Source organism: Panicum virgatum, chromosome 1N, assembly GCF_016808335.1.
Source record: "Panicum virgatum strain AP13 chromosome 1N, P.virgatum_v5, whole genome shotgun sequence".
NCBI classification, from domain to species: domain Eukaryota; kingdom Viridiplantae; phylum Streptophyta; class Magnoliopsida; order Poales; family Poaceae; genus Panicum; species Panicum virgatum.
This window is the reverse complement of record NC_053145.1, coordinates 5,593,931-5,619,139: the sequence shown is the minus strand read 5'-3', so window position 1 is coordinate 5,619,139 and position 25,209 is coordinate 5,593,931. Positions and strand designations below refer to the sequence as shown.

Here is a 25,209-nt window from a genome sequence, read left to right as displayed (position 1 = left end):
ACCTACACTCCGCCGGTCGGATTGGGACATCGACCTGAGCTGCCACGAACTCTACCTGATAGGATTGGGACATCGACACGAGCCACCACTACCCTAAGGAATAGAGAAAGGAATAAAAAAAGAGAAGAAAGCCCTTTCGGAAGCTGCCAACGCCGAGGAAGCTTCCATGCCGGACATGCGTTAGGTCAGAGACATAGATGCCCGACATCGCCTTTAGCCCGAGGAAGCTTCCATGCCGGATATGAGTTAGGTCAGAGATAGAGATGCTCGACATCGCTTTTAGGAAGGAAATAACGCCGATGGCGCCATAAATGCCGTCCCAACAAAAAATGGGTTTGCACCCGCATCGATACCACGATGAAAAAAAAGACGCGGCGTCACCAGCCTCACCACCATGGTGTAACTGTTGAACCATCGCACGGTCGCAGCCAACAACACCACCACTGGCAAACGCTCGAGCAAACCGCTCTCGGCACACACCACCACGGTGCCGCCAACACAACGCAGTGCAGGTTGACCAAATGTCGCCGGAGCCTCCGCACGGATGGTGCAGCCGCCGCCACCGCGTCACGGCACACACGCCGCGGCCGGCGTCGCCGCCGCGCACTGAACGCCAGTGCCGCCGGCGCCGCCGCGCACCGGACGCCGGTGCCGCCAGCGCCGCCGACCCCAAACAGCCGCGGGAGCCGCCGCCGCCGCTCCACGATGCGGGCAGGCCCCGAAAGGAGCCACCACCGCTGCTTCACAGGCCGCGGCCGGCGTCGCCACCGCGCCCCGCCACGCGGGCACCGCCGCCCCCGCCCCCCTTCGCGCCGAGGCCCGAGGAGGAAGATCCGGCGGTGAAGGGCACGGATCCGGCGGCGTAGGGCGCGGATCCGGCCGCCCGGGAGGCGGAACCGGCCGCGGAGCGCCGGAGCCGGCCACCACCGCCATGGACGCCGAGCTACCAAGAGAGGACGAGGGGGAGGGAAGGAGGAGCCCCGCCGCCTTCCTTGCAGCCGCACGGGCTTCCGGCGACCGCTCAGGCGGCGGCGAGACGGGCAGGGGCGCGGCCTGGGGGGGCGGCGGCGCTCGGGCTGGTTCCGCCCGAGCCGCCCCAGGGGAGCGATGCGGACGGGAGGAAGCGTTTTGTTTTCCCGTTAGTGTTTGATTATTACGGTTCATTAGTGTGTGAGCTATGACGGCCATCCCGCACCGCCTTGTGTGGATTCTGAATTCTCCTCTGATTTACTTAAAGCTGTTGTTAATGTTCCCTTTGATGATCTCATCAATTGTTTGATGTTCTTTGTTTGTCTGAAAAGGAATTGGATATTGCAATTGTGAAGGCAACCAACCATGTAGAATGCCCTCCCAAGGAACGGCATGTCAGAAGTGAGTAGTCATCCTGTCCCTTCTTCACCTTGTACCTTGAATCTGCCAATCTATTCCCACACTCGCAATTTCCATAGTATTCTTATAATTCCATTTCACACCGCAGAAATATTCATCGCAACCTCAGCAAATCGCCCTCGCGCAGACGTCACATACTGCATATATGCATTGTCAAGAAGAATGTCCAAGACAAAGAACTGGATAGTGGGTGTTGCTCCTCTTTGCCACCTATTGATTCCTCCTCTCCAATTACCATGTGTAGAACTCATGCCATTGCCCTCTTTTCATTTTCTTAATTAATCATATTCGATAGCGTCCTACAGGTTAAATTGAAGACATTAATAGTGGTACATAGGCTTCTGAGAGAAGGTGATCCCACATTCAAAGAAGAGTTCCTGGCCTACACATGCAGGGGAAACATTTTGCATATGGCAAATTTCAAGGATGACTCTAGCCAATTAGGTTAGTGCTTCTACATTGCTGTGAACTACAGGGGAAGCTCTAATTCATATAATCATATGTCCTCCATTACATGATGCCTCAATTTGTCTGTTTTGTTTTTGGTGTGATAGCCTGGGATTGCTCCGCATGGGTTCGCACCTATGCGCTATTCCTGGAGGAACGGCTTGAGTGCTTTAGGGTTCTCAAATACGACATCGAAACTGAGCGCCTCATGAAATCGCCCCAGTGTTCTACCAAGGTATTTTAGTCTCTTTCGATTTCGATACTCGAAATGTTTAACGATATAGAGCCTGTCTCATGGTTGTGTTCTGTGATCCTGACAATTCAGGGACATAGTAAAACCAGGACCCTACCTTGCCCAGATCTTTTGGAGCAGTTGCCTGCACTGCAGCAGCTGCTTTTCAGGGTTGTTGGAGTCCAGGTTTGAGACGCCCACGTTGCCAAGCACTTGTAAGCTTGCTGAATGCATGCTGTTCACTAGTTGCATCCTTGTTTTCACCAATGCAGCCGGAAGGTTCTGCCTGGTCAAACTACCTCATTCAGTACGCACTAGCCCTGGTAAGCTGCAAGTGTTTTCTTTTCTTGCATAGGTTCGTCCCATTCTGCAAGATGTCTTTGCTTGCCCGATATTATATGGAGCTCCTGCATTTCTTAGGTTGTGAAGGAGAGCTTCAAGATCTACTGTGCAATTAATGATGGCATCATCAACCTTGTTGATATGGTGAAGTAGCAATTTGACCACATGAACCAAGATTTTCTTTGTTGCTGAATCATAATCGTACTTTTCTTACTCCAACTGATTTGGTGCAGTTCTTCGATATGCCAAAGTATGATGCTATCAAGGCTCTGACTATTTACAAACGAGCTGGCCTGCAGGTGCCACAGTTTTTGTAGCCATATTTTTGTTATACTGAATTGAAGCTTAGCAAAATGCTTGTCAGAAGAAAATGGCTTTGATCTATCAAATTCACAGGCAGAAAACCTTGCTGAGTTCTATGAATTCTGCAAACTGCTTGAGCTGGCCAGGACATTCCAATTTCCTACTCTCAGGCAGGTTAGTTATTTTGTCTGCATCTTGCCATCTTGATTCAGAGGTGTTACGAGGTGTAACAGTCAAAAGTCTCAATCGGCATGAAATGGCAGAAATATCAGTGTACAGGCTTACATCCAATGAACCACAAAACTCTCATGAATACCGAGTTCTAATATGTGCTCATCACGACTGTTCTGTAGCCACCCCCCTCATTCCTTGCAACAATGGAAGAGTACATCAGAGAAGCACCCCGCCCCTCAGTCAAGAGTGTGGTTAGTGAAGAACTTTTTGAGAACCAAGTACTAGAGCAACTCTGCTGTACTGTTCTGTATTGTGACTCTTAATGTTGCCAATGCAGGAGAGTGAGGAACCAAAGCTACTGACTTATGACAAAGAAGCTCCACAGGAACCTGAAAAGCCAGCAGAAGAGGAGAAAGAAGAACCTGAACAAGAACCAGAATCTCAAGCTGAGCCTGAACTAGAACCCCAGCCACAGCAAACAACTGGAGATCTCCTAGTATTCTCCAGTCTTTTACCTGATTCATTTATGCTAAAAAAAACTCTAGTGTAAATCCCTTTACGTTTCATTGGGTTTGCGTTGCATGCAGAACCTGGATGCAGAGGTCAACCCTTCGGTTATGGAACTCGAAGAATGCAATGCATTGGCACTTGCCATTGTAGCTCCAGGTATATGTCATACAGGTGCCATTGTTGAAAGTTGAAACATTGAATACCAACCTGTCCCGAACTCCAGATCGGCGTTGCTAATACTAAGTGATGCAATGAGAAGGAAATGTCATTGGTTGCTATGGCCTTGCATGTAGGTGACCAAAACAAGGCGTCAACATCTCAAAATCTGTTTGATGGAAGCTCATCGGGGTGGGAGTTGGCACTTGTCACCGCTCCAAGCACCAATATAAGCCAGCCAGTTAAGACCAACTTGGTATGTGCAATCCTTACTCCATAACCAGCTGTTCAGATATCCACCTGTTGGGGGAAAATTCAGAGACATTGCTCGTCAGCCATGACTGCAAACTAAAAATAACTCAGAGATAAATCACTTAGATATATGGTCTCTTCTGATCAACAGGCTGGAGGCTTTGACAAGCTGTTACTCGACAGCCTCTACGAAGACGAGGCAAGGAGGCAGCAGATCGCCAGTGTGACCTACGCTGGCAGCCTTGGAACAGCCAACCCTTTCGACGCCAATGCCAATGGCCCGTTCGCCATGTCCAGCAGCTTCGCACCACCATCTAATGTGCAGTTGGCACTGATGAACCAGCAGCAACAGCAGTACTACCAGGTGCAGCAGCAGTATTTCCAGCCACAGCAGCATCAGTATTTTCAGCAGCAACAACAGATAATGGCGATGCCGACACCAAACATGTACCACCACCAATATCAGTATGCTGCGCCTCCCTCCAGAGCTCCAAATCCATTTGGTGATCCTTTCAGCGACCTTGTAGCGGTGGGTGCTCCTGGAAAACAGGGCAACTCAAGCTTTGTCTGAACTGGTTGCTACTTCTGACCATTCTAACTTGAGTAGAGCAGCAAACCTGTACAGCATGAGTTCCTCTGCTGAGTGAAGATGTTGTATATTAATGCTTTCTTTTGCAATATCCACATTTTCGAAGATAACATGATTGGTACCAGTTCTATAGTGCTTTCTTCACTATACTGATGAACAGTTATGCAGGAACAAGTTCAGCTTATACTGAAACCATGCTTAACAGAAATAAGGAATCCTAAACACTAGATGGAAATTAATAGCCACAATGATTGTGCATCTCAGAATGATAAACGTAAACTCAAAACAAAACGGTATTAAACTATAAAGTGTAACTCATTTCATAAGCATTTCGTGTCTACAAAAGAATTAATTGTATAATAACAGTTTGAACTGAACAAAACCCTGTTACTCAGGCAATGGGCGCTAGGAATCTAAGAATGAGGGAGGGGGAGAAAGGTGAAGTGAAGGGCTAATAGAAACATACAGAGGGCACCACGAATTACAGGGAGGGCAGTGTCAATACTAAACAAAGAGCACCTCAACCCTACCAAGGGACTCAGAATTACAAGACGTCTCCGGCCCTCGATCTGTGACTCTGTTAAGCCGCTAAGTATCAATTTCACAATTTACATGAAACAGAAAACAAAATCCTAGGGGAATCTCCTAGGCCAAAGGCAAAAAATCATGTAGAACTCAAGCGGCTGTATGACTGGAGAATAGCTTCAATAGGTTGTTCAGAGCTTCTGGATAAAACTTTCTAGCAAAAAGGTAGCACTGTCTTTTTGTTCCATTCCACATACATGGGGTCACTGTCACAACTTTCTGCAATGGAGATAAAGAAATACGTTAACATTCATACATATGGTACCACACAGTATTTTTCAACTTCAAAGAATTATCAGAGTGGACATTCTTCAGCATGCAAGCTTGTTGGAATAACGCATTATCAGAAAAGAGTAATCACATGCATTTACTTCGAAACAGGTCACATTTGCCTGAATTAACTACTCAAAACTAAGGCCAAGACTGATACCTCGAGTGCAAGACACATGAGGGGGGAAACATATAATTTCAGGTGTTCTCAGAGAAGTGTGGTACAACACTAAATGATCATGACCAAATCCCAGCAAAGAAGCAATATAAATCTCCTAAGTTGTGCTTGGGGGGGGGGGGGGGGGGGGCAGGGATGAATTGATATGCTTACCTTATCATCACTTGTAATGTGGAAATTCTCATTGACAGACTGCAGAAAATAAAGCCAAGATCAGTATGAAACACAAAGAGGACAAGTGGCAAAATATGTTTTCCGTTGAGCAAGATAAAAGCACACCGTTATGTTCTTTAAAAGTTCATAGGTAACATCTGCAGCTCTATATGACCTTGGATGCCATTTTCCCTCTGACCAATCAACATGAGTCACTGACCAATTAGCAATTCCACCAGGATCTACCATCTGAAGGTTAAAGATCAACAATATCAGAAAACGAAAAGCAAGGGACCAAGGAAAAAACAACAAAGGCAAATATCAGTTCAAAAGAATTACTGACGTTGAAAAGAGTTGGCAAATAATGCTCATCAGCGATACAGTTGCGTCCCTCTGCTGGCTGCAAATCACAAAAGCAAAAGCATTGCTTAGCTAAAACCAGGTTCTAAGAAACCATGAATTGTTCTAATAAGGTTAAATAAACCCATGGTCATTGGTTCCGGAAAACAGGCTATTATGTAAAACATGCTGGCAGCCTATCATGTGACTATTTTGTATGTGATGTAAAACATGCTCAAGCTCTGTCAGTTATAAATCAAGCCTGTGTGCTGCAGTTGCACACTAACAGAAGAAATGAAAAGGATTTGTGAGGGTATGGCGGTATGCTCAAAGCATTCTCCCCCTTTCACTCACGAGGCTTATGGCCTCAAGCAGTGGGAACTGTGGGACAAAGCTCCCCCCCCCCCCCCCCCCCCCCCATTTTCCTTATTTTAGGTCATTTCTAGTATTATTGTACTGAAGTTTCATGATGATAGGTATGAATTACAGACCTAAAAATACAAGCATGTTATTTGGAAGGTGAAACTTGGATGCAGTTACATTCAATTGAAAAAACCATACATGAGGAACATACCTTGCAATATAGCTTGAACTTATTGTAGTAAAGGTTGTCTGCCAGAATCAGTAAAGCATGCCTTCGTGTTATAGCAAACCACTACGGCAAGCACACAAAATTTATACTCAGATAAAGTATGAAACAAATGTGATAATCACATATCAACAAACTACCATGTCCTGATTATAAGATGGCTTATATGACACGCAAGAATTGTGGATATATATGAATGCCTATACTTTGGAGCACCAACAGTTTTGTAAAATACAGAACTATATTGCAAACATGTACCTGGGCACCCTTCCTGAAGTCCCACTGTTCTATTTCAGGAAGCATTTCCGTGGAATACCTTCCAGTTCCATGCGGGCCAGGATCTAGGAAGCTGATATGGACAAAATCAGAAGAACACATTTTTCACTTCAGTTAATGAAGTTAAATAAAACAGGGATAGCTCATTGATATATTTTTTTTAAGAACAAAATACACATCTTATGGAGACTATCCTTGGTATATCATATGTGCATTCCTTTATAATAACATATACCAGGAACACTAATTTCCCTGGAATGTATGGGCATGATAGAAGTATATCCTAATTACCAGATTCACAAATATTACCACAAAAATAGGATTCCAGATGAGTTTGAAATAGATGTCTATTCCTCAATACATGGGGAGTTAAGAACAATGTCTCTAACACTAGTTTCATGTATCTAGAACTGAAGTATCAGTGACAGAGCTCTTACCAATCAATGAAGCTCACATTTGTTCCCATCAGATAATTATATATGTAATCGAATGTATGCAGTGGAACACAGCTGTGATACAAAGAAAACTTTTCCTTAAAATCACTAGCAAAACATTGAAACAAAATCCTTTGCATGTACAATCATTTAGAACCTGTCAGAAAGCAAGACAAAAAATTGATTATCAACATCTTCCAATGCATTTGCTAACAGCCTCTTCTCTGCATCAATCATCGAAATCCTCCCCCATACTACCTGCAATTCAGGGAAATTTTAGTGTTTTAGTTCCATATAAAAAAAGAATGTAGCACAAATTAATAGAATGGCATGCCAGGAAAAGGGAAAGGTAGATGTAAATGACATGGATCACTTGCATTAGTGAAATAAGTCAAACCTAAAACAAAAGTCAAGGCTAGATTAAAAGATAACAACTGCTTTTAGATCTTTCCAGGTTTCCCCTCTCACATTGGCCTTTGCAAACTTTATTTTCTTTTATCAATATGTCCCAATACTAATGCTCAACCATTAAATAGACAACAATTGAAATCACGCCGAACATAATCTAGAGGTTGCCATCAGAGTGACTCCTGCTTAGTGTTATCCATATCCTATGCAATAGCATCCCTAGATAGATAGGCTCTAACAAAGTTTCAGGCAGCAAAATAGTTGATTTATCAGTATTGCAAGATTTTCAATAAAAGGGCACCGAACAAAAAAGAAACTAACGTTGTTTTCTTCTTTATCAGCAATCACACAAACAGTAAAGATATGATAATATTTTTACGGATTGAAACAAATCAAAATTTAAAGGCATTAGCCAAGATAAAGCATGTGTAAAGTGGGGTTGGAGGGAGTACCTTTTCACTGTGAATTTCACGACCAACAAATAGGGAGCTGGAATGTACAGGTTTCTCACGAGATGCATGGATATAGATGGAATATCGCCCATCATAACCCTGTGCACAGAATTTGGAGCAAATTAAATAAACCATTACAAGATGATGGTACATGCAGACATAAGACAAAATTCATATATTTATTAACTCCAAAGTTAGATGATGGGTGCTTATAAGCCCAAACCTGTAAAAATTTCTCCCACAATTTCTCAAAAGGCAATGAACCTGGTGTCAGGAACATAAAGGCAATCTTAGGATTTTTTGACACAGGCATAGGCATCGAAAGGAGGTCCCTAATAACCACTGATGAAATAATCTCTTCATCAGTTTTCTCCCGAGCAACATTAGGTAGCCAATCCTTGAATGGAGTACAGACACTTGAAGCAAAGAAGTAGCATGCTGAGTAGCGCCGTGGTGGGTAGACATAGGCCCCCATAAGCGCAACGCAAACCAACGACAATAGCACGATGATCCACATGGGCTTCTTAGCAGCGCCTCGGTGGCGCAGAGGGGGCATGGCTGTCATGTCCTTGCTGCGCCGCTGCCACACCTGTTTCATCTCCTTGCCATCGGCAAAATCACAACAACATATGCCTTGTGATGACAGCCTCCACCAATACTGCAACACTACATGCCACACAGCAACCTCCAACCAAGGTGAATTACGCTATGCCCCCAGATTAGCCTTCTTTGCTGCAATGCAAGGTATACACAGCATCAGTCCACGGACTGAGAAATCTCCATCACGCTACTATCATGAACAGTAAGCAATTTGAGCAAGACAAAAATACTAAAAGCCTAATCACCACACCTGCTAATCCAAATGCTAACCTATGAGATCTGCTACTTGTCTTACTTCTGTAACTACTCTGATGCTCCTACTTGCTTGGCTGTCTGACTACATAGAGTATACCGTCTAACACGAGTTTAGCGGGATACAAACAAAAGATTCTGACTCTTTCAACTGTCTCATCGATCACAATTCACAAGGACGAAAACAGTTGGCGATCCCTCCTGCCCAAATCAAATCATGCCCACCAAACCCGGTGGAAGAGTCCAACCAGGCGGCACCCAAAAGTCAACTCCTAACCAAATCCCATGGCCCCAACCGCAACTGGCACCGCATTCCAAATCGAAACCCACGCACCACAACCCCGAAACACAGCAAATCACACGCCCACGCCAAAATCGCCTCGAGAATTCGCCCGGAAACCGAAACACCATGGCCACGACAAACACGAGCAAGCATGAAGCCACCGCAGGACGTGCCCATCCCCGGAGCACCCCCAGACCAATGCGAGGAGGGTGGCAGGAGGGCCTGGTCGAGCTCAACCGGCGCGGCAGACTTACCCTGGTCCGGTCCGGGCCGGCTCCAGCGCGAGGAGCGGCGAATCCGGCGGGGCGCGTCCCGGGGCGGCGCGGGCGGCGGGATCTGGGGCGCAGCGCCGGTGAGATCGGGCTAGGGCTCGCGCGCGGCGGCGGTGGGAGACGAGGTGGAGCTGGAGGTGGTGGAGGGGGAAGGGGAGAGGAAGGAGATGGGATTTAAGCAGTGGGATTAATTAACGGCGGAGTGGGGTTAATTATTTTGTTAAGGCGTTAACGGCAAGGCCTGCCCGGGGGTGGGTTTACGGCGAGGCCTCCACGGTCTTCGGGTCCCGTTTGGGACTTGGAAGCTACGGTAGATTTTGGAGTCTTGAATTTTGGATGGATTTCCAAAATCTGAATTGCAACTAAAATTTTAATAGTGCTGTTAGGATCCTTATATTCTAGACTAGAATCAGATTTTATAGATTTTGATGCATACATCCTTTACATGTTCTTGGTATTTTTTTTCCCACCAAATGAAGCACTACATCTAGGGATGCAAATGGGTACCCAATTGTGGTATTTTTTTGTCAGCTAATTAATTACGATGGTATGTCACTCGAGTTAATTTCTTCCCTCAAATTATCTAACTTGCGCCTCTAACTACATCCCCCCATTGAACATTAATTTAACATAACCATACTACTACACATTAGTCACGAAGGCACCCAAAGATCCACAAAGTGCTTGAGCGGTTGAGCACGGTTGATCACCTGGATGCCCGCAGGTAGTGGGGAGTTTGCTTTGGCTTTCCACTTCAGAGCCTTCAACCCCGATCCCTCGTAACTCGAGGGTAGCAGGCAGATGAATTCGACGGGGTTGGGACTTGGGGCCTGGGAGGTTTAGGTGTCACAAAAAGTTTATAGGAAAATACCTTATTTCTAAAATTGAATAAGAATTTTTTTTCTTGGTTACTGTTTTAAATCTTAGTAGTACACGAGCTTATAAAATCAATTTGATATACTTTGCAAAGAATAATTTGATATACATCGATGTCATGAGATTTCCTACTGATAGTACGTTGTCAAAAACATTTAACAATGTACTTATTTTGCAAGTAAAAAAAACTCTCAGTCATATCGGCAACTATATTAGACCAAAACTTGATTGGTTTGAGAGTGAGTAATTAGATTTTCTATAATATTGTGGTTTTATTATGGTACTCTAAATTTAAAGATCCAATATATGTAACATAGCAGGCATGATCATGTTATTCTATAAAAGCTAGTTACAATTGCTTTACATATTTCTATCTCTAATCACAAAAGCCATGCCCATAAAATAGTGTTCTAATGTTTGTTTTTGAGTTTTGACTGTCGATGGAGCAATTTACAGTTGGGTACTTGATGTGACCGCAGCTCGCTAATCTTGATCGTTGTTTTGTACTTGTTCAATTTTACCGATACAGAATGTTGTGAACAACCAAATATGGCACCTAGGAAATAGTTTACCAGTTCTCCTTACATGTCGACATCAATATATAAGTTTAAGGAATCATCTTTTTGTTAATATAATAATGATCAATAATTTTTTTCATACTTGGTCGAGTCCTACAGCCATTTTCTTCTTCTCCCACAAAAATAGCAGAACAAGTGCTCTCTTTGATTAACACACAAATGCGATTTCAGGTCAGTAGTCCTCAAACTATAAGCATAACAGAAGAAGAATCCAACCAAACAGGAATGATTGAAGGAATGTAGTTAAAATACAATATTGTCAATTGAGGCAATGGATAAGGAAGCTAATAACTCTATACACACACCTCCTAAAGGGATCTTACTTATTCCCCTAAATTTTATTTCCTTCTATATATTACATGTGGAATTTTTGTGGAAACATTTCACATGGATCTACTCCAACAACCTCCTGTCGATCCAAATAACAACATGCCAGAACAGGTCGAGCGCGTCCATGTACACTGCATTAAAAATGTCCAATGATTAGGCATATTAAAGGTAGTTTCCGAAACATGATTAGAAAACTAGGGAGCAGAAGAGTTAAAAGACAGACCATCCTAGTCAGCCACTCAGCTTTGGCAACTCAGTTGTTTTTGCAAATTCAAGCACCCAAATCACGTTCACTTGCTTATTGTATTATTATCTAGCCATCCTATGCTACTATAGTTGGAGATAGTCATAAAGGCAACTCCATGACCATGTGACGCATGGACATCTAAAAGCTCTGCTGATGAACAAATCAGGAATTCGTAAAAGAAAAGCACAGATATTTATTTCAAAAAAAAAGGAGAAACACAATATTGATAAATAACCATGTAGTTGCGTCTTAAGGAGTTTAACGTTTCCATCACAAACTGTGCAAACAGAGTTTGTACAATTTTGGCAATACCTTGTGCTGTTCCAGTTCTACACAGGGCCCACCTATAGATGTACCATCGTTTCTTTACCTGTGTTAGGCTAGAAGCATCTGCACAAAACCAAGGTCAGATGTCCATGACCCATGGCTCAAGTAAGTGTCCTTTATCAGCACAAATAAATACCCAAAAAGTAAGCAACACAACTTTTCAACAAACAAATCAAGATGACATTGATGTTTAGATACATGGACATTGTACTTATTCAACTACAAGCATGCCCATCGCTTATTACAATGATGGTAGCAATAAATGATACATAGAAATAAACAGGGTGTCCATCGAGCACTGATAGCCAAAACAGTGATATGGCAAAGGGATGGAGTAGCAGTGCGGGAAATTCTCATACATGATCTCAATCTACAACTTCCGTATCTTATAAAACATCTGGCAGTCCTTATTGTTTACACAAAATCTACAACAGTTCACCGCGCCTCATCTTCTAGATTGCGGAAACCGGTGGTAAGGTCATCATGTAGTTTCTGAAATTTGGCAACCAAAGCCGCTTCGCCTTCCGCAGGATCCTCAAACTTTTGTGATCTGCGATGAATATAAAGGGCTATTAGTGATGATGCCATCAAAATTAGTATTCAAAATATATTTAAAATGCTTACACTAAGCGATAGAACAGATCGCCCAAGCGATGCTTTATGACACTGTATGTTATCTTTTGGCCATCAGTACCAGCTGCCCGCTCCACAGCCTACAAATGATACAAAGATATAAATATGCTATCTCACAAGTTATGTATTAATTCAGCTCATTATTAATTTCCATTCTTGCACACAAATGCAATTATCATTAAAAAAACTTGACACATAAACAAAAAATGAGGCTACCAGAAGGTGGTAGGTGGAACAACATAAATGAGTGACAATACATGGTTAGAAAATATTCGGAAGTGTAATATGATTTTCTAGGTCATGCCAAAGCAAGCAGGGGGGAATATCTACATGAAAACCATATTAATACTGCCAGTGAAGAGCTTACCTGATTTGCCAATGTGTTGAAGTGAATAATGTTGCGCATCATCCAAACAGATTTGTAGAATGGGCAGTACTTATCATATCTATATTAATCAGCATAACAACATGATCAGGATCAATACAGAGAAACAAGCAGCAAAATTTGTAGAACTAGGGCCAACACTCACGGGGTAAATGCATTTTGTGCCAAATAATCTTCTCTCAGAAGCTTTGCTGTCTCCAGCGTAATCTTGTCAGATTCTGCCAGCGCATCTTTACCAACAAGCTGAATTATATGGAATAAGAAGTCAGCAATCAAGACCACTGAGGCAAATGAGTTCTTAGAAAGGATTTAGCAGGACTACAGCACAGACAAACTGTCAAACACACAGTTGTGCATGGCAATTATCCGTAAACTTAAGGCCAGGAAAAGTATACAGGCATATAGAATTTAGTCGTAGCTGTTAGGAATTGGAGAAGTGAAGAAGAGAGTGAACTATCTGTTAGTATTGAGAGAGGCCCAAAGGGCATATATAGAGTACAAGAGGATACCCCCAAACCCTAGACTAGAGGGATATGACTATACTACCCTTAACACCCCCCCTCAAATGCAACGAGTACAAGAGGATATCCCCAAACCCTAGACTAGAGGGATATGACTATACTACCCTTAACACCCCCCCTCAAATGCAACGTGAATGCAATGTCGTTGCATTTGAAGAGTGGTACTAAGTACATGAGTTGAAAGAAACACTAATACATGACTAACACCCCCTCTCAAATGCAACGTGAATGCAATGACGTTGCATTTGGAGAGTTGACACTAAGCATTGGACAAACACAATGCACAACACTGATTACATGACACAAGATACATCCAAAGTCCTAAAACAACAAAGATGTCGTCGAAGCGTGCAGCTCTTGAACATGTCTTGTAGAACGATCTCCTCCACAAGTGGGTATTGCCTTCACAAACCAGTACTTGAGCAAATACCTCGAGTCTTCACAAACCAGTGCATCAACTCCTCAAACACGAGCCTTGCTTTGGAGACTTGAACTTGACAGTAACATAGAGATGTGTCAAACCAGCCAAAAGGAAGGAATGAGAGATCACTGCTTGAAGACGGCAAGCAGGAGGACATGTGTTGATGACGACGAATAGACGGCCATTGATCATGATGTGGAGCAAAACGGCTCCGAAAGGGACCAAGAGGGCAAAGGTCGCATCAACAACTGATGGGGCAGCCACACATCATAGCAAACCCGAAGAGAAAATGAAAGTGGCTGATTTGGCAACTAGGATGTAGGCACACACAGCTTTGACGAACTAAATGTGAGCAATTGGACTTGGATTAATGTTGATGCAAATGACACCAATGCTAGCAGCACACTTGGATGGAAACTGATGGAAATATGACAATATACTATGGATAGGCAGCAGAACAGAGACTACTAGCATGGATTGACAGCAGCATGAGATAAGATACTAAGCAAGCAGACAGACAACAGCAGCGACAAAATATGGAGATGATCAAGCATCAGTTAGCAATGACATGGTGGAAGATCACCTGCACAACCACGAGAGGCAGGCCAACCAGCAGGAAACAAGAAGGTGCTGCTACTGAAATTAGTGGCCACATGACAGCAAAGCAGTAGCAAATGATAATGAGCCAAGAACAAGCACAAATTGACATGTAATCACTTCCTCTGTTCTCTCCCAAATGAGTAGCACGAAGCTACAGCAAAGGATGTGACTGATGGAAGAGAAGAGAGCAGAGGACACAAGGATGGGGCGACCTCCTCTGCGATGGCCGGCGGCAGGATGATGGGGAAGACGAGCAGACAGACCTCTGCTGCTCCAATCCCAGCCGCAGGAGCAGGGGGGGGGGGGGGGGGGACGAGCGGACGAGGCATGAGGAGGCCGTGGCCCAGTGCAGGAGGCGGCGGACGGCGGCCAAGCGGCGCGGATGGAGCAAATGGCGGCCGTGCGACGGGCTCCGCGCGACGGACGCGCAGGCGGCCGCGGATGGAGGCGCGCAGACGTGCGCGGGCGGAGCGGATGGCGTCCGCGCGACGGGCGCGGCTGCGCAAGGACGAGCTGGCGGGGACGGGCGCCGCGGAGAGGCGGTGAAGAGGACGAGCCGGCGGAGGAGGCGAAGGCGGCCGGATCCGCGATGGGCAGGGCTTGCTGCTCCCCTCCCGCGAGCAGATTGATGACGGGCGGCGGAGGAGGAGGCCACGACGGCGCGGATGGCGGCAGCGCGATGGGTGCGAGATCCGCGCAGACGGCGGCCAGGCGGAGCTCGATCTGCAGCCCGAGGAAGACGGCTCCGGGACGGGCAGACGGGCGGGTGGCCGCGGAAAGCGTCCGCGACGGACGGACGGCCGCGTGGATGGAGGCCCGCTGCCGCGGATGGGGATGGCGCGGACGGCGCTGACGGGTGATGGCTGCTGCTGCTATTGAACCATGCTGCTGCGACGAAGACGACGACACGACGGGCGACGCCGGACGGGGAAGCCAGCGCTGCTGCTGCGACGACGACTCAACTGAAAAGGAAATGGGTTTGGGGATGGAGATGCTGCCCCCAGGAGCAAGATCGATGCTCCCAGGGGCAGCGCAGCGGCGACGGGAAGGGTGGTGGCCGGATCTCAACTGAGCTCTGTTACCATGTTAGGAATTGGAGAAGTGAAGAAGAGAGTGAACTATCTGTTAGTATTGAGAGAGGCCCAAAGGGCATATATAGAGTACAAGAGGATACCCCCAAACCCTAGACTAGAGGGATATGACTATACTACCCTTAACAGTAGCAACCTGCATGATGGAATACCATGCATAAAAAGGCAACATAATAAAGAGGGCAACATAATAAAGAGAAAAGGTCGAAAACTGAGATATCGTAGTATTCTGTGAGAGTATCCATAAACAAAATATACCTGCACAATTTCATTTAGATCATCCTCCCTCTGCAACACCTCACGTGCTTTTGTCCTAATATCAATGAAATCTGGATCAAACTTCTCATAAAAGGACTCAAGGGCCTGCAAGGTAGATGCCATGGTCACAAAACATCAACAATGGAGAACACTGACATCAGAAAGTAAGAACTACATATATCAAAGAGAATCAGAAGGAAACAGACACATCAAGCGTTACAGTAAACAAATATCTCCTCAGCAGAAATGCAACTAATAGCACGCTCTTGCCCTTACTACAACAATGTGGCATTTTCAGTGACCTTTTTGTTCCTTCTCTTATGCTCCATATTTTGTGTGAAACTAATAGAGATTACAATTTATTGGTTTAAGCAAGTTAGGGAATAACCTTAGAGTATTTTGAATAGGAAATGAGCCAATTCACAGAAGGGAAATGCTTCCTTTGAGCAAGCTTTTTATCTAAACCCCAGAAAACCTGCAAAAAAGATCAGCGCATGATTTAACAATAACGAAACAATACACTGTAAATAAGGATGGACCAAAGGATCACAACAATTTGTCGAGTAATCTGCAGCTTCCTTACCTGAACAATACTGAGGGTTGCAGAGGTAACAGGGTCTGAAAAATCACCACCAGGAGGAGAGACAGCTCCAACAATTGTGACACTGCCAGTCCTGTCTGGACTTCCTAGACATTTCACCTTACCAGCACGTTCATAAAAGGATGCCAATCGTGAAGCCAAATAAGCTGGGTAACCACTGTCAGCAGGCATTTCAGCCTGGACCCAAAAAAAAAGTGCAACATTAGTTATAAAGTCAGACAGGATGTGAAAATGATGAGCAATCAACACAATGTGAGAGTTCAAAGTATTTCCGTATGATATCTTAGGACTCAACTGCTCTAGTCATATTGCTTGTTTACAACTTAAGTTTGGTCATCAGAGTGATTCTTATACAGTGCTGAATGCTGGCCTACAAAAAGGCGACATGTCCAGCAACTGAGCGTAGCAGAGATGCGGATGTTGCGGTGGTTTTGCGGGCACACAAGGAGGGATAGAGTCCGGAACGAAGCTATTCGGGATAGGGTCGGGGTGGCACCAATTGAGGAGAAACTCACCCAACATCGGTTGAGATGGTTTGGACATGTCCAACGGAGGCCTCCTGAGGCGCAAGTGCCTAGTGGGGTTCTAGAGCGGGTCGATAATGTAAAGAGGGGTAGAGGTAGACCTAAACTGACTTGGGATGAGTCGGTTAAGAGAGACCTTAAGGATTGGAATATCTCTAAAGAGATAGCTTTGGATAGGAGCGCTTGGAAACTAGCTATCAATGTACCTGAACCGTGACCTTTGTTTCTTTTGGGTTTCATCTCTAGCCTACCCCACCTTGCTTGGGAAAAAAGGCTATTTTGTTGTTGTTGTAGAGTGATTCTTATCTCTTAATTCAGTCCCACTGTTTAAGCTTGAATCACAAATTAATAGCATAGCATTTACATTTGAACTCATGTAGCCATGTTCCCAAATCCAAGTTTATGGACACAGTACATGACTACAGTAGTACCACAAATTTGCTAGCAATGTACGCGGTGATCATAGTGAACTGTGACAACAGATTAGCTAGCATCAAAATCCTAGGTCAAATTTGCTAGGTACAAATGAAAAGATGGAGAAAATATGGGACAACACTTGACAAACTGGAGAAACTAATTTTCGTTTCTCATTCTCATTACTTATTTTGAAAGACAGCCATTTTGGGATGCAAGATGAGTAACGTACCAAACGCCCTGAGATCTCACGCAATGCCTCAGCCCATCGGGAAGTGGAGTCAGCCATCATACTGACATTGTAACCCATGTCACGGAAATACTCAGCAATTGTAATTCCTGACGGAAAAGGATACAGTATACTGTTTCAGAAACTCTAAACTGAACAGCAACAAGCAGAGATACAGCTGACAGACTGACAGAGAGGTGTCTCTACCATCAATACTGTCTCCTAGCCATGTAATTGGGAATAAATGGACTAGTTGCTATAAGATCATAATTCTGATATGGTACATTTTTTCTACTGAAATACCACATAAGAGTTTGACATACTTGATACCTGCACCTACTTGATCATAAATATCAAAGCATCAGGGTTTTACCTGTATAAATGGAGGCTTCACGAGCAGCGACAGGCATGTTAGATGTGTTAGCCACCAGGGTTGTTCTCTTCATGACTGACTCCTCACGACCATCCTCCAATGTCATTGTCAACTGGGGGAAGTCCATGAGAACCTCAGCCATCTCATTTCCTCTTTCACCACAGCCCACGTAAACGACAGCTTGAGAATTGGAGTACTGCATATATCAATCGGAAAAGTTTACAGATGAGGCCATCAGGACAATAAAATAGTAGTGGGGTGGGTATCACCTTTGAAAGTGCCTGACTAATGACAGTTTTCCCACAACCAAAAGCTCCTGGAATAGCACAGGTTCCTCCCAGAACCGAGGGGAACAGCGCATCAAGTACACGCTGGAACCATTTGAAAGAGGAGAAGAGTAAGACATAACGGGGAAAAGCATCTGAAAATGTTTTGTGATTCCAAGCTTTATTTTGTTATGGACAACAAAGCTCATGAGAATTTCTATACAAACCTGCCCTGTCAGAAGAGGTGTATCTGCAGCAACCTTCGATGCAACAGGCCTTGGTGATCGCACAGGCCATGTCTACAAAGAAATGAATGAAGAATATTAAACTAATCCTTCAATCCTTAGAGTTCCATATTCATAAAAGAATTAGTTTTTTTACCTGAAGCATGGTAAATTGCTTTTGAATGCCCTGGAATTCCAATTCTAGCACTGTATCCTGCATAAAAAGAAATAACAATGTTTCAAATAAAGTTTAGCAGAACACATTAAATCAATAGGGCTTAAGGCCTGCTTGGGACCATGGCGGCTGAGAAGAGCGGAGAATCCCACCAGGGGTGGGGGTGGGGGTGGGGTCGATTCTGGTCAACACACTTCTGCTGCACTCGGTCCCAAACAGGGCCCTTCTATAAGGCAAGAGCATCAACTAACCTGCAGGCTGTACTGACCAGCTGGCGCTATGTAACTTACTTTCCCCATAGCACCAGGTGGAAGAGCAACATGGTGCTGCATTAATGTGTTCTCAAAGACAGTCTGCAATATAATCGGCAATCATTAGACTGTAAACATGGGCTGATAACATGCTTCTAGATATCACAAGCAGCTAGCATTGTTCAGAATAATGGCAGCAAATGGAATTAAATGTCATAAGAACTCACAGCATATAGATCACCGCCTGTGATGACATCTCCAACACCTGGACGCAACAAAAAGAAATGTATTCAGATAGCATCACAGATCACATGCAGCTTAGAAGTAACAAAACAGCATGCAAGGCCATTTGGAAATTTCCTATGCTACACTAAGGCATTACCTAGCTTATTTGGCTGAAATTCCCACAATGTATCTTTGTCAAGGGCAGGAACTGAAACACCACGAGGAATGTACACGTCTCCTGATTTAATAGCAATGGTTTTTAGAGGGCGCTGCAAACATAATGGAGGAAGGGTGAGGACAATGGATATTAAGCAACAAAAGTAAATGACCTGAAAGCTTTGTCATGTTCAGCTTACCTGGATACCATCAAAAATGTTTCCTAGAATTCCAGGTCCCAACTCAACAGAAAGAGGCTGCATAGGAATAGCTACTGTGTTAAAAGATAGCAATGCAATGGCATTTAAAGATACAATGATATCAGAAGGTAACTAAAATGCACCTTTCTTGTTCTCAAAACAGGATCATTAACCATAAGTCCAGCAGTTTCCTCATAAACTTTAACACACAAGTGAAAGCAATTGCAAGGTTAGTGTACTATATATTGTTCAATGTGAAAGAAACTTTTCATGGGTGATCAATATATTAGATAGATGATCCGCTCTGTTGTACCTTGGATTGTAGCTGAATCACCCTCAAGACGGATAATTTCCCCGATGAGGTTATCGTGGCCGACACGAACAAGCTCATACATGGCAGCACCGCCCATTCCATCAGCCACGACGACAGGTCCAGAGACCTACAATAAACCAGCAACACAGTCGGTCAATATGTAATGAACATGGTAACTGCTGTTAATCATAAAATTGTAGTGCAAAACATTAGCAGAAGATGCATGCCTTGCAAAAAGATAGCAAAAATAGCCAAGCTAGGTAGGAGGTTAGGGCGTCAGAGGTACAAGCAGAAGCAGGTGCACTATTGCATCAGAAGCTCAAAACACGCATCTAGCTTCCCCAAAAAGGGTAAACTTATTATCAACTTACACTAATTCGACTAATTAATATGGTGACGTGAACCAAATAACAACAATTCATAAGCGTGCACGAAGTCAAAACCCATCAAAGTCTTCAAATCGCAACAACAAGACACCACGGATCAAACGATAGCACAATAGCGATCAAAATACCACTCCACGAATCTCCTAAACTACTGGACCAAGCTAACTCCCCACCAATGCGGGCTAGATCCCAGCGCCACCTTGACAGAGCCAGTCGGGCCAGAGAGATCCACTAAGGTAACCGTCAACACCACCTAAATCCCAAACGAGACCTCGCAGGTAAACCAAATCTGGCGGCAATTCAGCTCGATCCGAGCAGACGAGGCGCGGCAGACTCGGCCGCTACACCCTAAAGCTCGCGCCCACCAGAAATCGCGGGGAATCGAGCAGCGGGATCTAGGAGGAAGCAATGAGAGCGGGAGGAGAGGGAGGGAGGGAGGGGGGCGCGGACCTTGCGGACATAGCCGTACTCGCTCTCCTTCTCGGAGTCCTCGAAGGTGGTGACGCGGTCGCCGGACGCCATGGCCGCCGGCGGCGAGTGGGGTCGTCGGCGTCGGCCTGGGTCGGATCGCGCGGCGCCTCGTCGCGATCTGGTCGGGGGAGGGGGGTAGCGGAGAGGAAGCGATGGAGAGGAGGGCCACGCAGGTGAGGTGGATTCAGGCTTTAAATAGATGTCGTCGCCGATTTTTATTTCTCTGTTTTTTTTATTTTAAGAGAGCATCGTGCTGTGTTTGATTTGTGATCGCATCGTTGTGTAACGATGCATTGTGGGTCCTGTTTGGTTACTCAAGTAGCATGAGTAGCACAAATTTTAATTAATAATTAGAAATACTAAATAAAAATAGTTTGTAAAATTAATTTCACAATCCCTACGCTATTTCGCTAGACGAATTTAATGAGGCATTTGACCGCACGATTAGAGGTTGGTTACTGTAGCATCACTGTAGTCAATCATCGATTAATTATCGTCATTAAATTCGTCGTGAAAAATTACACCCATCCGTAAAAAAAATTACAAATAAATTTCATTTAGTGCTTCATGCAGGCAAGATTTTTTTTTTCTAGTTGTGCTAGTGTCATCCAAACAGGGCGCGGTACGGTCACTTCGTGTTGCAGCTGGAGTCGCCGATGTGGACGCTAACATGTGGGGGCATAGCCTTTAAGTCTTCAAAATATTATTTAATTTTTATTTTTTTAAAAAATAAAAATGATGTGGATTTCTTAGCATTGATGCTGTGGTAACAAGGTAGTGAGTTCAAAGCGTCTAGGTTGTTTTGTGACAAATGGAGTGCTTTCAGTTGTTACTGCTAGTTCTACTCGTTCTAGCATAACTCATCATCATAAAATCCAGCATTATGTGTTCTTCAAAAGCAGTTTCTTCCTGACTTTGCGTTGTTGGAACGGTTGAGCACGCAATGCAAGGCTAAAGATGTAACATAGTAGTCTTCTGGCTTCTCTTCCATGAACAAATTATTTGTGTTTTAACGGAATACATGTTGTGAAAACATGATGTGATTTCCCTTTGCAAATTACCGAGAAAAGTAAATTGTGCGGATAAATAATTAAATCTGTAACTTGATTATCATAGTTTAATTCAATGAGAGGGAAGAACTCATATTTACTTTGAAAAAGGAAAGCCTCTTATTGAAAAAATGCTTCATTGCCCCTTTAGAGAAAAAAAAGGTTCCATAGCATGGCACCATGCATAGGTCACAATCTTCCATTCAATAATGCCAACTGCTTAAGGCCTTGTTTAGTTCCCACCCCGTAAACGCAAACAAACCGTAAACGCAAAATTTTGCGAAGGAATCTTACTAATTTGAAGTACTAAATGAAGTCTATTTACAAATTTTTTTTACATGGATGGGCTGTAAATCGCGAGACGAATCTAATGAGCCTACTTAATCCATGATTTGCAACAGTGATGCTACAGTACCATCCACTAATTATTGATTGATTATGGATTAATTAGCATCATTAGATTCATCTCGCGATTTACAAACCATCTGTGCAAAAAATTTTGTAAATAGACTTTATTTAGTACTTCAAATTGGCAAGATTCCCACGCAAAAAAAATTTGCATTTACATGTAAAAGAAAAACAGGGCCTAAAGTTTAGACATGATGTCCGTGACATGTGCCTGTAGGATTTGCGATCTCCTTGGCCAAATTGTCATGTAGACAAGAGAAATAAAATTGATGATACTTCAGTGTGACAGGACCTCGGGGGTACCTTTCACGATTTTTTTGTAGCATAGCAAAATCACATGGGAACTGTGAAAACGACATTTCAGCCCAAGTATATATCTAGCCTATACTACTGGCAGCAAATCAAGCCCAGTTTCATCTCAGCCCAAGTATTTCGATTTCGGCTTACAATAGTTTTCATTTAACTACTTTGCTTGAATATTTATAATTTTTTTCCAAATTGAGATGTCCTCCAGCAATGATGATTCCACCATTACTCCGATAAGCCCAACTGCTCCCTTCTTTCAGTCCTTCAGTAGATTAGAGGCTATTTTTTCTACAATTATATTCAGATCACTCCTCGCATCCCTCTGTTTTTATTTACATATCGTATTAGATTTGTTGCAAGTCAAGCTTGATCAACTTTGATCAAATTTATATAATAAATAATAATATTTATAGTACCAAATTTGTTTTATTGAATCCACCATGAAATATATGTTGATAGTACATATGTTGGGTAATATAGTTGTTTGATCAAAGGTAACCAAATTTAACTTAGAAGAAACCTAATACGATATGTAAATAAAAATGGGGGTACATTCGAAGCTGCCCAATCTAGTCTAAAGTCCCAAGATTTACATTGCAAATGTTTTGACAGCAATGGTTTAATTCCCTGACACTCTATGCTGATCCTCAACAACTAAAACACCAGTAACGATAGGCGCAGACATTGAACTATCAAAGAACAGCGATAATGCTCGCTCAGGCAAGTTCTCCCAAAAAAAAGTCAAAGAACAGTGATATCTAACCAGAAGCTTCAAACTTGGGACTGATGCCACGTGAAAAAGGCTTGGCGTGAGAGGAGGAGAGCGAAACGTAGCCACGGACAAACTTGCAGAGATCACCACCAGACACCGAGACACTCAATGAAACAAACTCTTGTTCCGGCAAGTCATCCTTGGCTGCATTCCGCTCCCCGCCTCATTTCACGCAGGGCCATCCACGGAAGGCCCTCAATTCTCAGAGCTCAGCAGCTGCCTGGTGACCAGTGGAAAATGCCAACCAAGCTTGCCAGTGAGCGAGCTTAGGGACAAAAACTGTCTTCTGTGGCCCAAGAAGATGATGCATTCGGCATATATATAAGCATAATGTAAGTTGATCTCTGTGTGGCTAGTGGATGGACAGGCTGGCCTCATTTAGAGCATCTCCAGCAATAACCCCCAAATCACAGTCCTCATATAGCTTTTTGGGGCTAGTCCCCATCTCATACCCTCTAAATAATACATCCAACTCCAGCAGAAGTCCTCATATTTGAGCCCTCATCCAAGTACTTGCCCGCGGACGTCGCCCGGTGCGGCGCCCCGATGAACTCGCCGTCCCTCCCATCGCGATCCCGACGTCTTGAGCATCGATCTGGCCGGCGAGCAATTCCACATCGCTGCCTCACCTGGCCTCTGCCTCGAGCTCAAGACGTCCGCCGCCAACGCCCACCCGCCCTCTCCGGATCCGGCTTTCCCATGGCTGGAGCGGCGGTGTGCGTCCTCCATTCTACAGAGGACGGCGCCCATGGAGATGGTTGGCGTGGGGCCCCGTTGGCACCGACTCCTGGTCCACGCCGGCACGCTACTCCTCCCTTTACCCTAGTGGTGACCACCTCTTGGTGCAGGACGGCATGGCCGAGCTCCCCGGCGTGCGTGCGAGCCACGGACGACGTCCGGTGGCTGGGCGTGGGATACCAGATGGGGGGGGGGCTGCATGTGGTCGCCTCCCTTGGCTGCCGGAGATGGCGCTGCCAAAGCGTGCAAGATCATCGGGCGAAAGCTTGCAACGATGACGCATATGGGCGTCATGTCCCTTCCTGAAGGCGTTGCGGAGGTGTTATTGCATTGCATATCATGCCCTTGCTGCAGCACCTCACGCCGCTCGCGCATAAGGGGCAGGTAGGGGTGCCCAAGGAGGAGGTTGAGGAGGAGAGGATGGGGTCGCAGATCTAGTGACGACTACCCATCTTCGCCGCCCCGATGATGGCAGCCGTTCCTCACGCATTCTAACAGTGAACAACGACCTCTCTTTCGTCGAGGGCAGATGCTTTTCCATTAGCGACAATACTTGGCGTCGCGATGCACCTCAGCGACCTGGTAACGCACAGAGTCGGTGGATCAAAGACAGTTCGGAGTCTTCCTCCCGCACAAAAGATGGATGGTGGCTATTCCGAACGCCACCGATACATCAAGATGGAGGGGCAACAGTGAGGGCACACGATTTCAAGCGTAGGCCGATTTGCCAGCTGCAGTGGGGGCTGTCTACATCCAATGAGTTTATTTCAAGTTCATTTTGGTGCACGTTGTTCAAGGTGTGGTGGCTGATTCGAATACCGCCATGAAGCGACATCGATATCTTTAGCACTATCTTGAGTAGTAAACTCAATTCTTTATTGGATATAGTAGATCTTTAGTTCATATATCTTCATGTACTAAAGTTTTTTTATTCTTAGTTTTTGTAATAAGTTTGGCTGTGTGTGGTCGCGCAGAGGCTTTAGGCTGTGTTCGTTACCGCAGAGGCCGGAATGTTAATTCCATTATCTAAAAAAAGTCTAGAGGGGCTGGTGAGTGGGGTCCACGGATGGAGGGCTCCCTAGAGACCCCAGGCCTAGGGGGTGGAGGATAGGGATGGCACCCGCGGATGCGGGTGCGGGTTTGGTGAAAACCCGCCCGCGGGCAAACCCGCGGGGTTGGAAAAAACCCACCCACAGGTAGACCCGCGGGTGCATTTCTGCACCCACATCCGCACCCGCGGGTTTCAGGTGGGTTTCGGGTGCCCGCGGGTGTGACAACATATATAATAAAAATGCACAAATTCGTCAATTTAAATAGTCAAACATCAAATTTCTATAAATAATAAGGGCAAATTAACAACAAATTCATAAGTTCAA

At 44.8% G+C, this 25,209-nt stretch overlaps 3 protein-coding genes across 6 annotated transcripts; 1 reads left to right on the top strand and 2 right to left on the bottom strand.

The window, feature by feature from the left end:
- Positions 1-431: 431 nt before the first annotated feature.
- Positions 432-4,541, top strand: LOC120654798 (putative clathrin assembly protein At5g57200). 4 transcript variants are annotated; one of them, XM_039932453.1, is made up of 15 exons: positions 432-1,138; positions 1,302-1,371; positions 1,478-1,575; positions 1,695-1,833; positions 1,944-2,071; positions 2,162-2,254; positions 2,341-2,391; positions 2,489-2,554; positions 2,644-2,709; positions 2,807-2,887; positions 3,067-3,138; positions 3,225-3,383; positions 3,475-3,553; positions 3,691-3,809; positions 3,957-4,541. In XM_039932453.1, the coding sequence occupies exons 1-15, from the start codon at positions 932-934 to the stop codon at positions 4,374-4,376; spliced, it is 1,848 nt and encodes a 615-aa protein (XP_039788387.1). In that variant the 5' UTR covers positions 432-931; the 3' UTR covers positions 4,377-4,541. The 4 variants fall into 4 exon arrangements, with proteins under 4 accessions (XP_039788387.1, XP_039788388.1, XP_039788389.1 ...); XM_039932454.1 differs by having other exon boundaries at positions 1,017-1,201; XM_039932455.1 differs by having other exon boundaries at positions 1,018-1,201; positions 1,685-1,833.
- Positions 4,542-4,690: 149 nt separating this feature from the next.
- LOC120654803 (glycosyltransferase BC10-like) lies at positions 4,691-9,669 on the bottom strand. The gene is made up of 11 exons (XM_039932464.1): positions 9,468-9,669; positions 8,302-8,810; positions 8,079-8,177; positions 7,376-7,476; positions 7,222-7,293; positions 6,767-6,857; positions 6,494-6,574; positions 5,924-5,980; positions 5,707-5,829; positions 5,581-5,619; positions 4,691-5,198 (listed from the first exon to the last, which is right to left on the bottom strand). The coding sequence occupies exons 2-11, from the start codon at positions 8,674-8,676 to the stop codon at positions 5,070-5,072; spliced, it is 1,167 nt and encodes a 388-aa protein (XP_039788398.1). The 5' UTR covers positions 8,677-8,810; positions 9,468-9,669; the 3' UTR covers positions 4,691-5,069.
- A 2,318-nt stretch (positions 9,670-11,987) lies between these two features.
- Positions 11,988-20,753, bottom strand: LOC120654797 (V-type proton ATPase catalytic subunit A-like). Its single transcript, XM_039932452.1, has 19 exons — positions 20,540-20,753; positions 19,704-19,830; positions 19,534-19,589; positions 19,391-19,447; positions 19,192-19,303; positions 19,037-19,074; positions 18,810-18,911; positions 18,541-18,597; positions 18,387-18,458; positions 18,163-18,264; positions 17,894-18,089; positions 17,524-17,630; positions 16,336-16,530; positions 16,141-16,227; positions 15,753-15,857; positions 13,007-13,104; positions 12,844-12,922; positions 12,468-12,556; positions 11,988-12,393 (listed from the first exon to the last, which is right to left on the bottom strand). Exons 1-19 carry the CDS (start codon positions 20,609-20,611, stop codon positions 12,279-12,281), a joined length of 1,866 nt encoding a protein of 621 aa, XP_039788386.1. The 5' UTR covers positions 20,612-20,753; the 3' UTR covers positions 11,988-12,278.
- Positions 20,754-25,209: the final 4,456 nt, after the last annotated feature.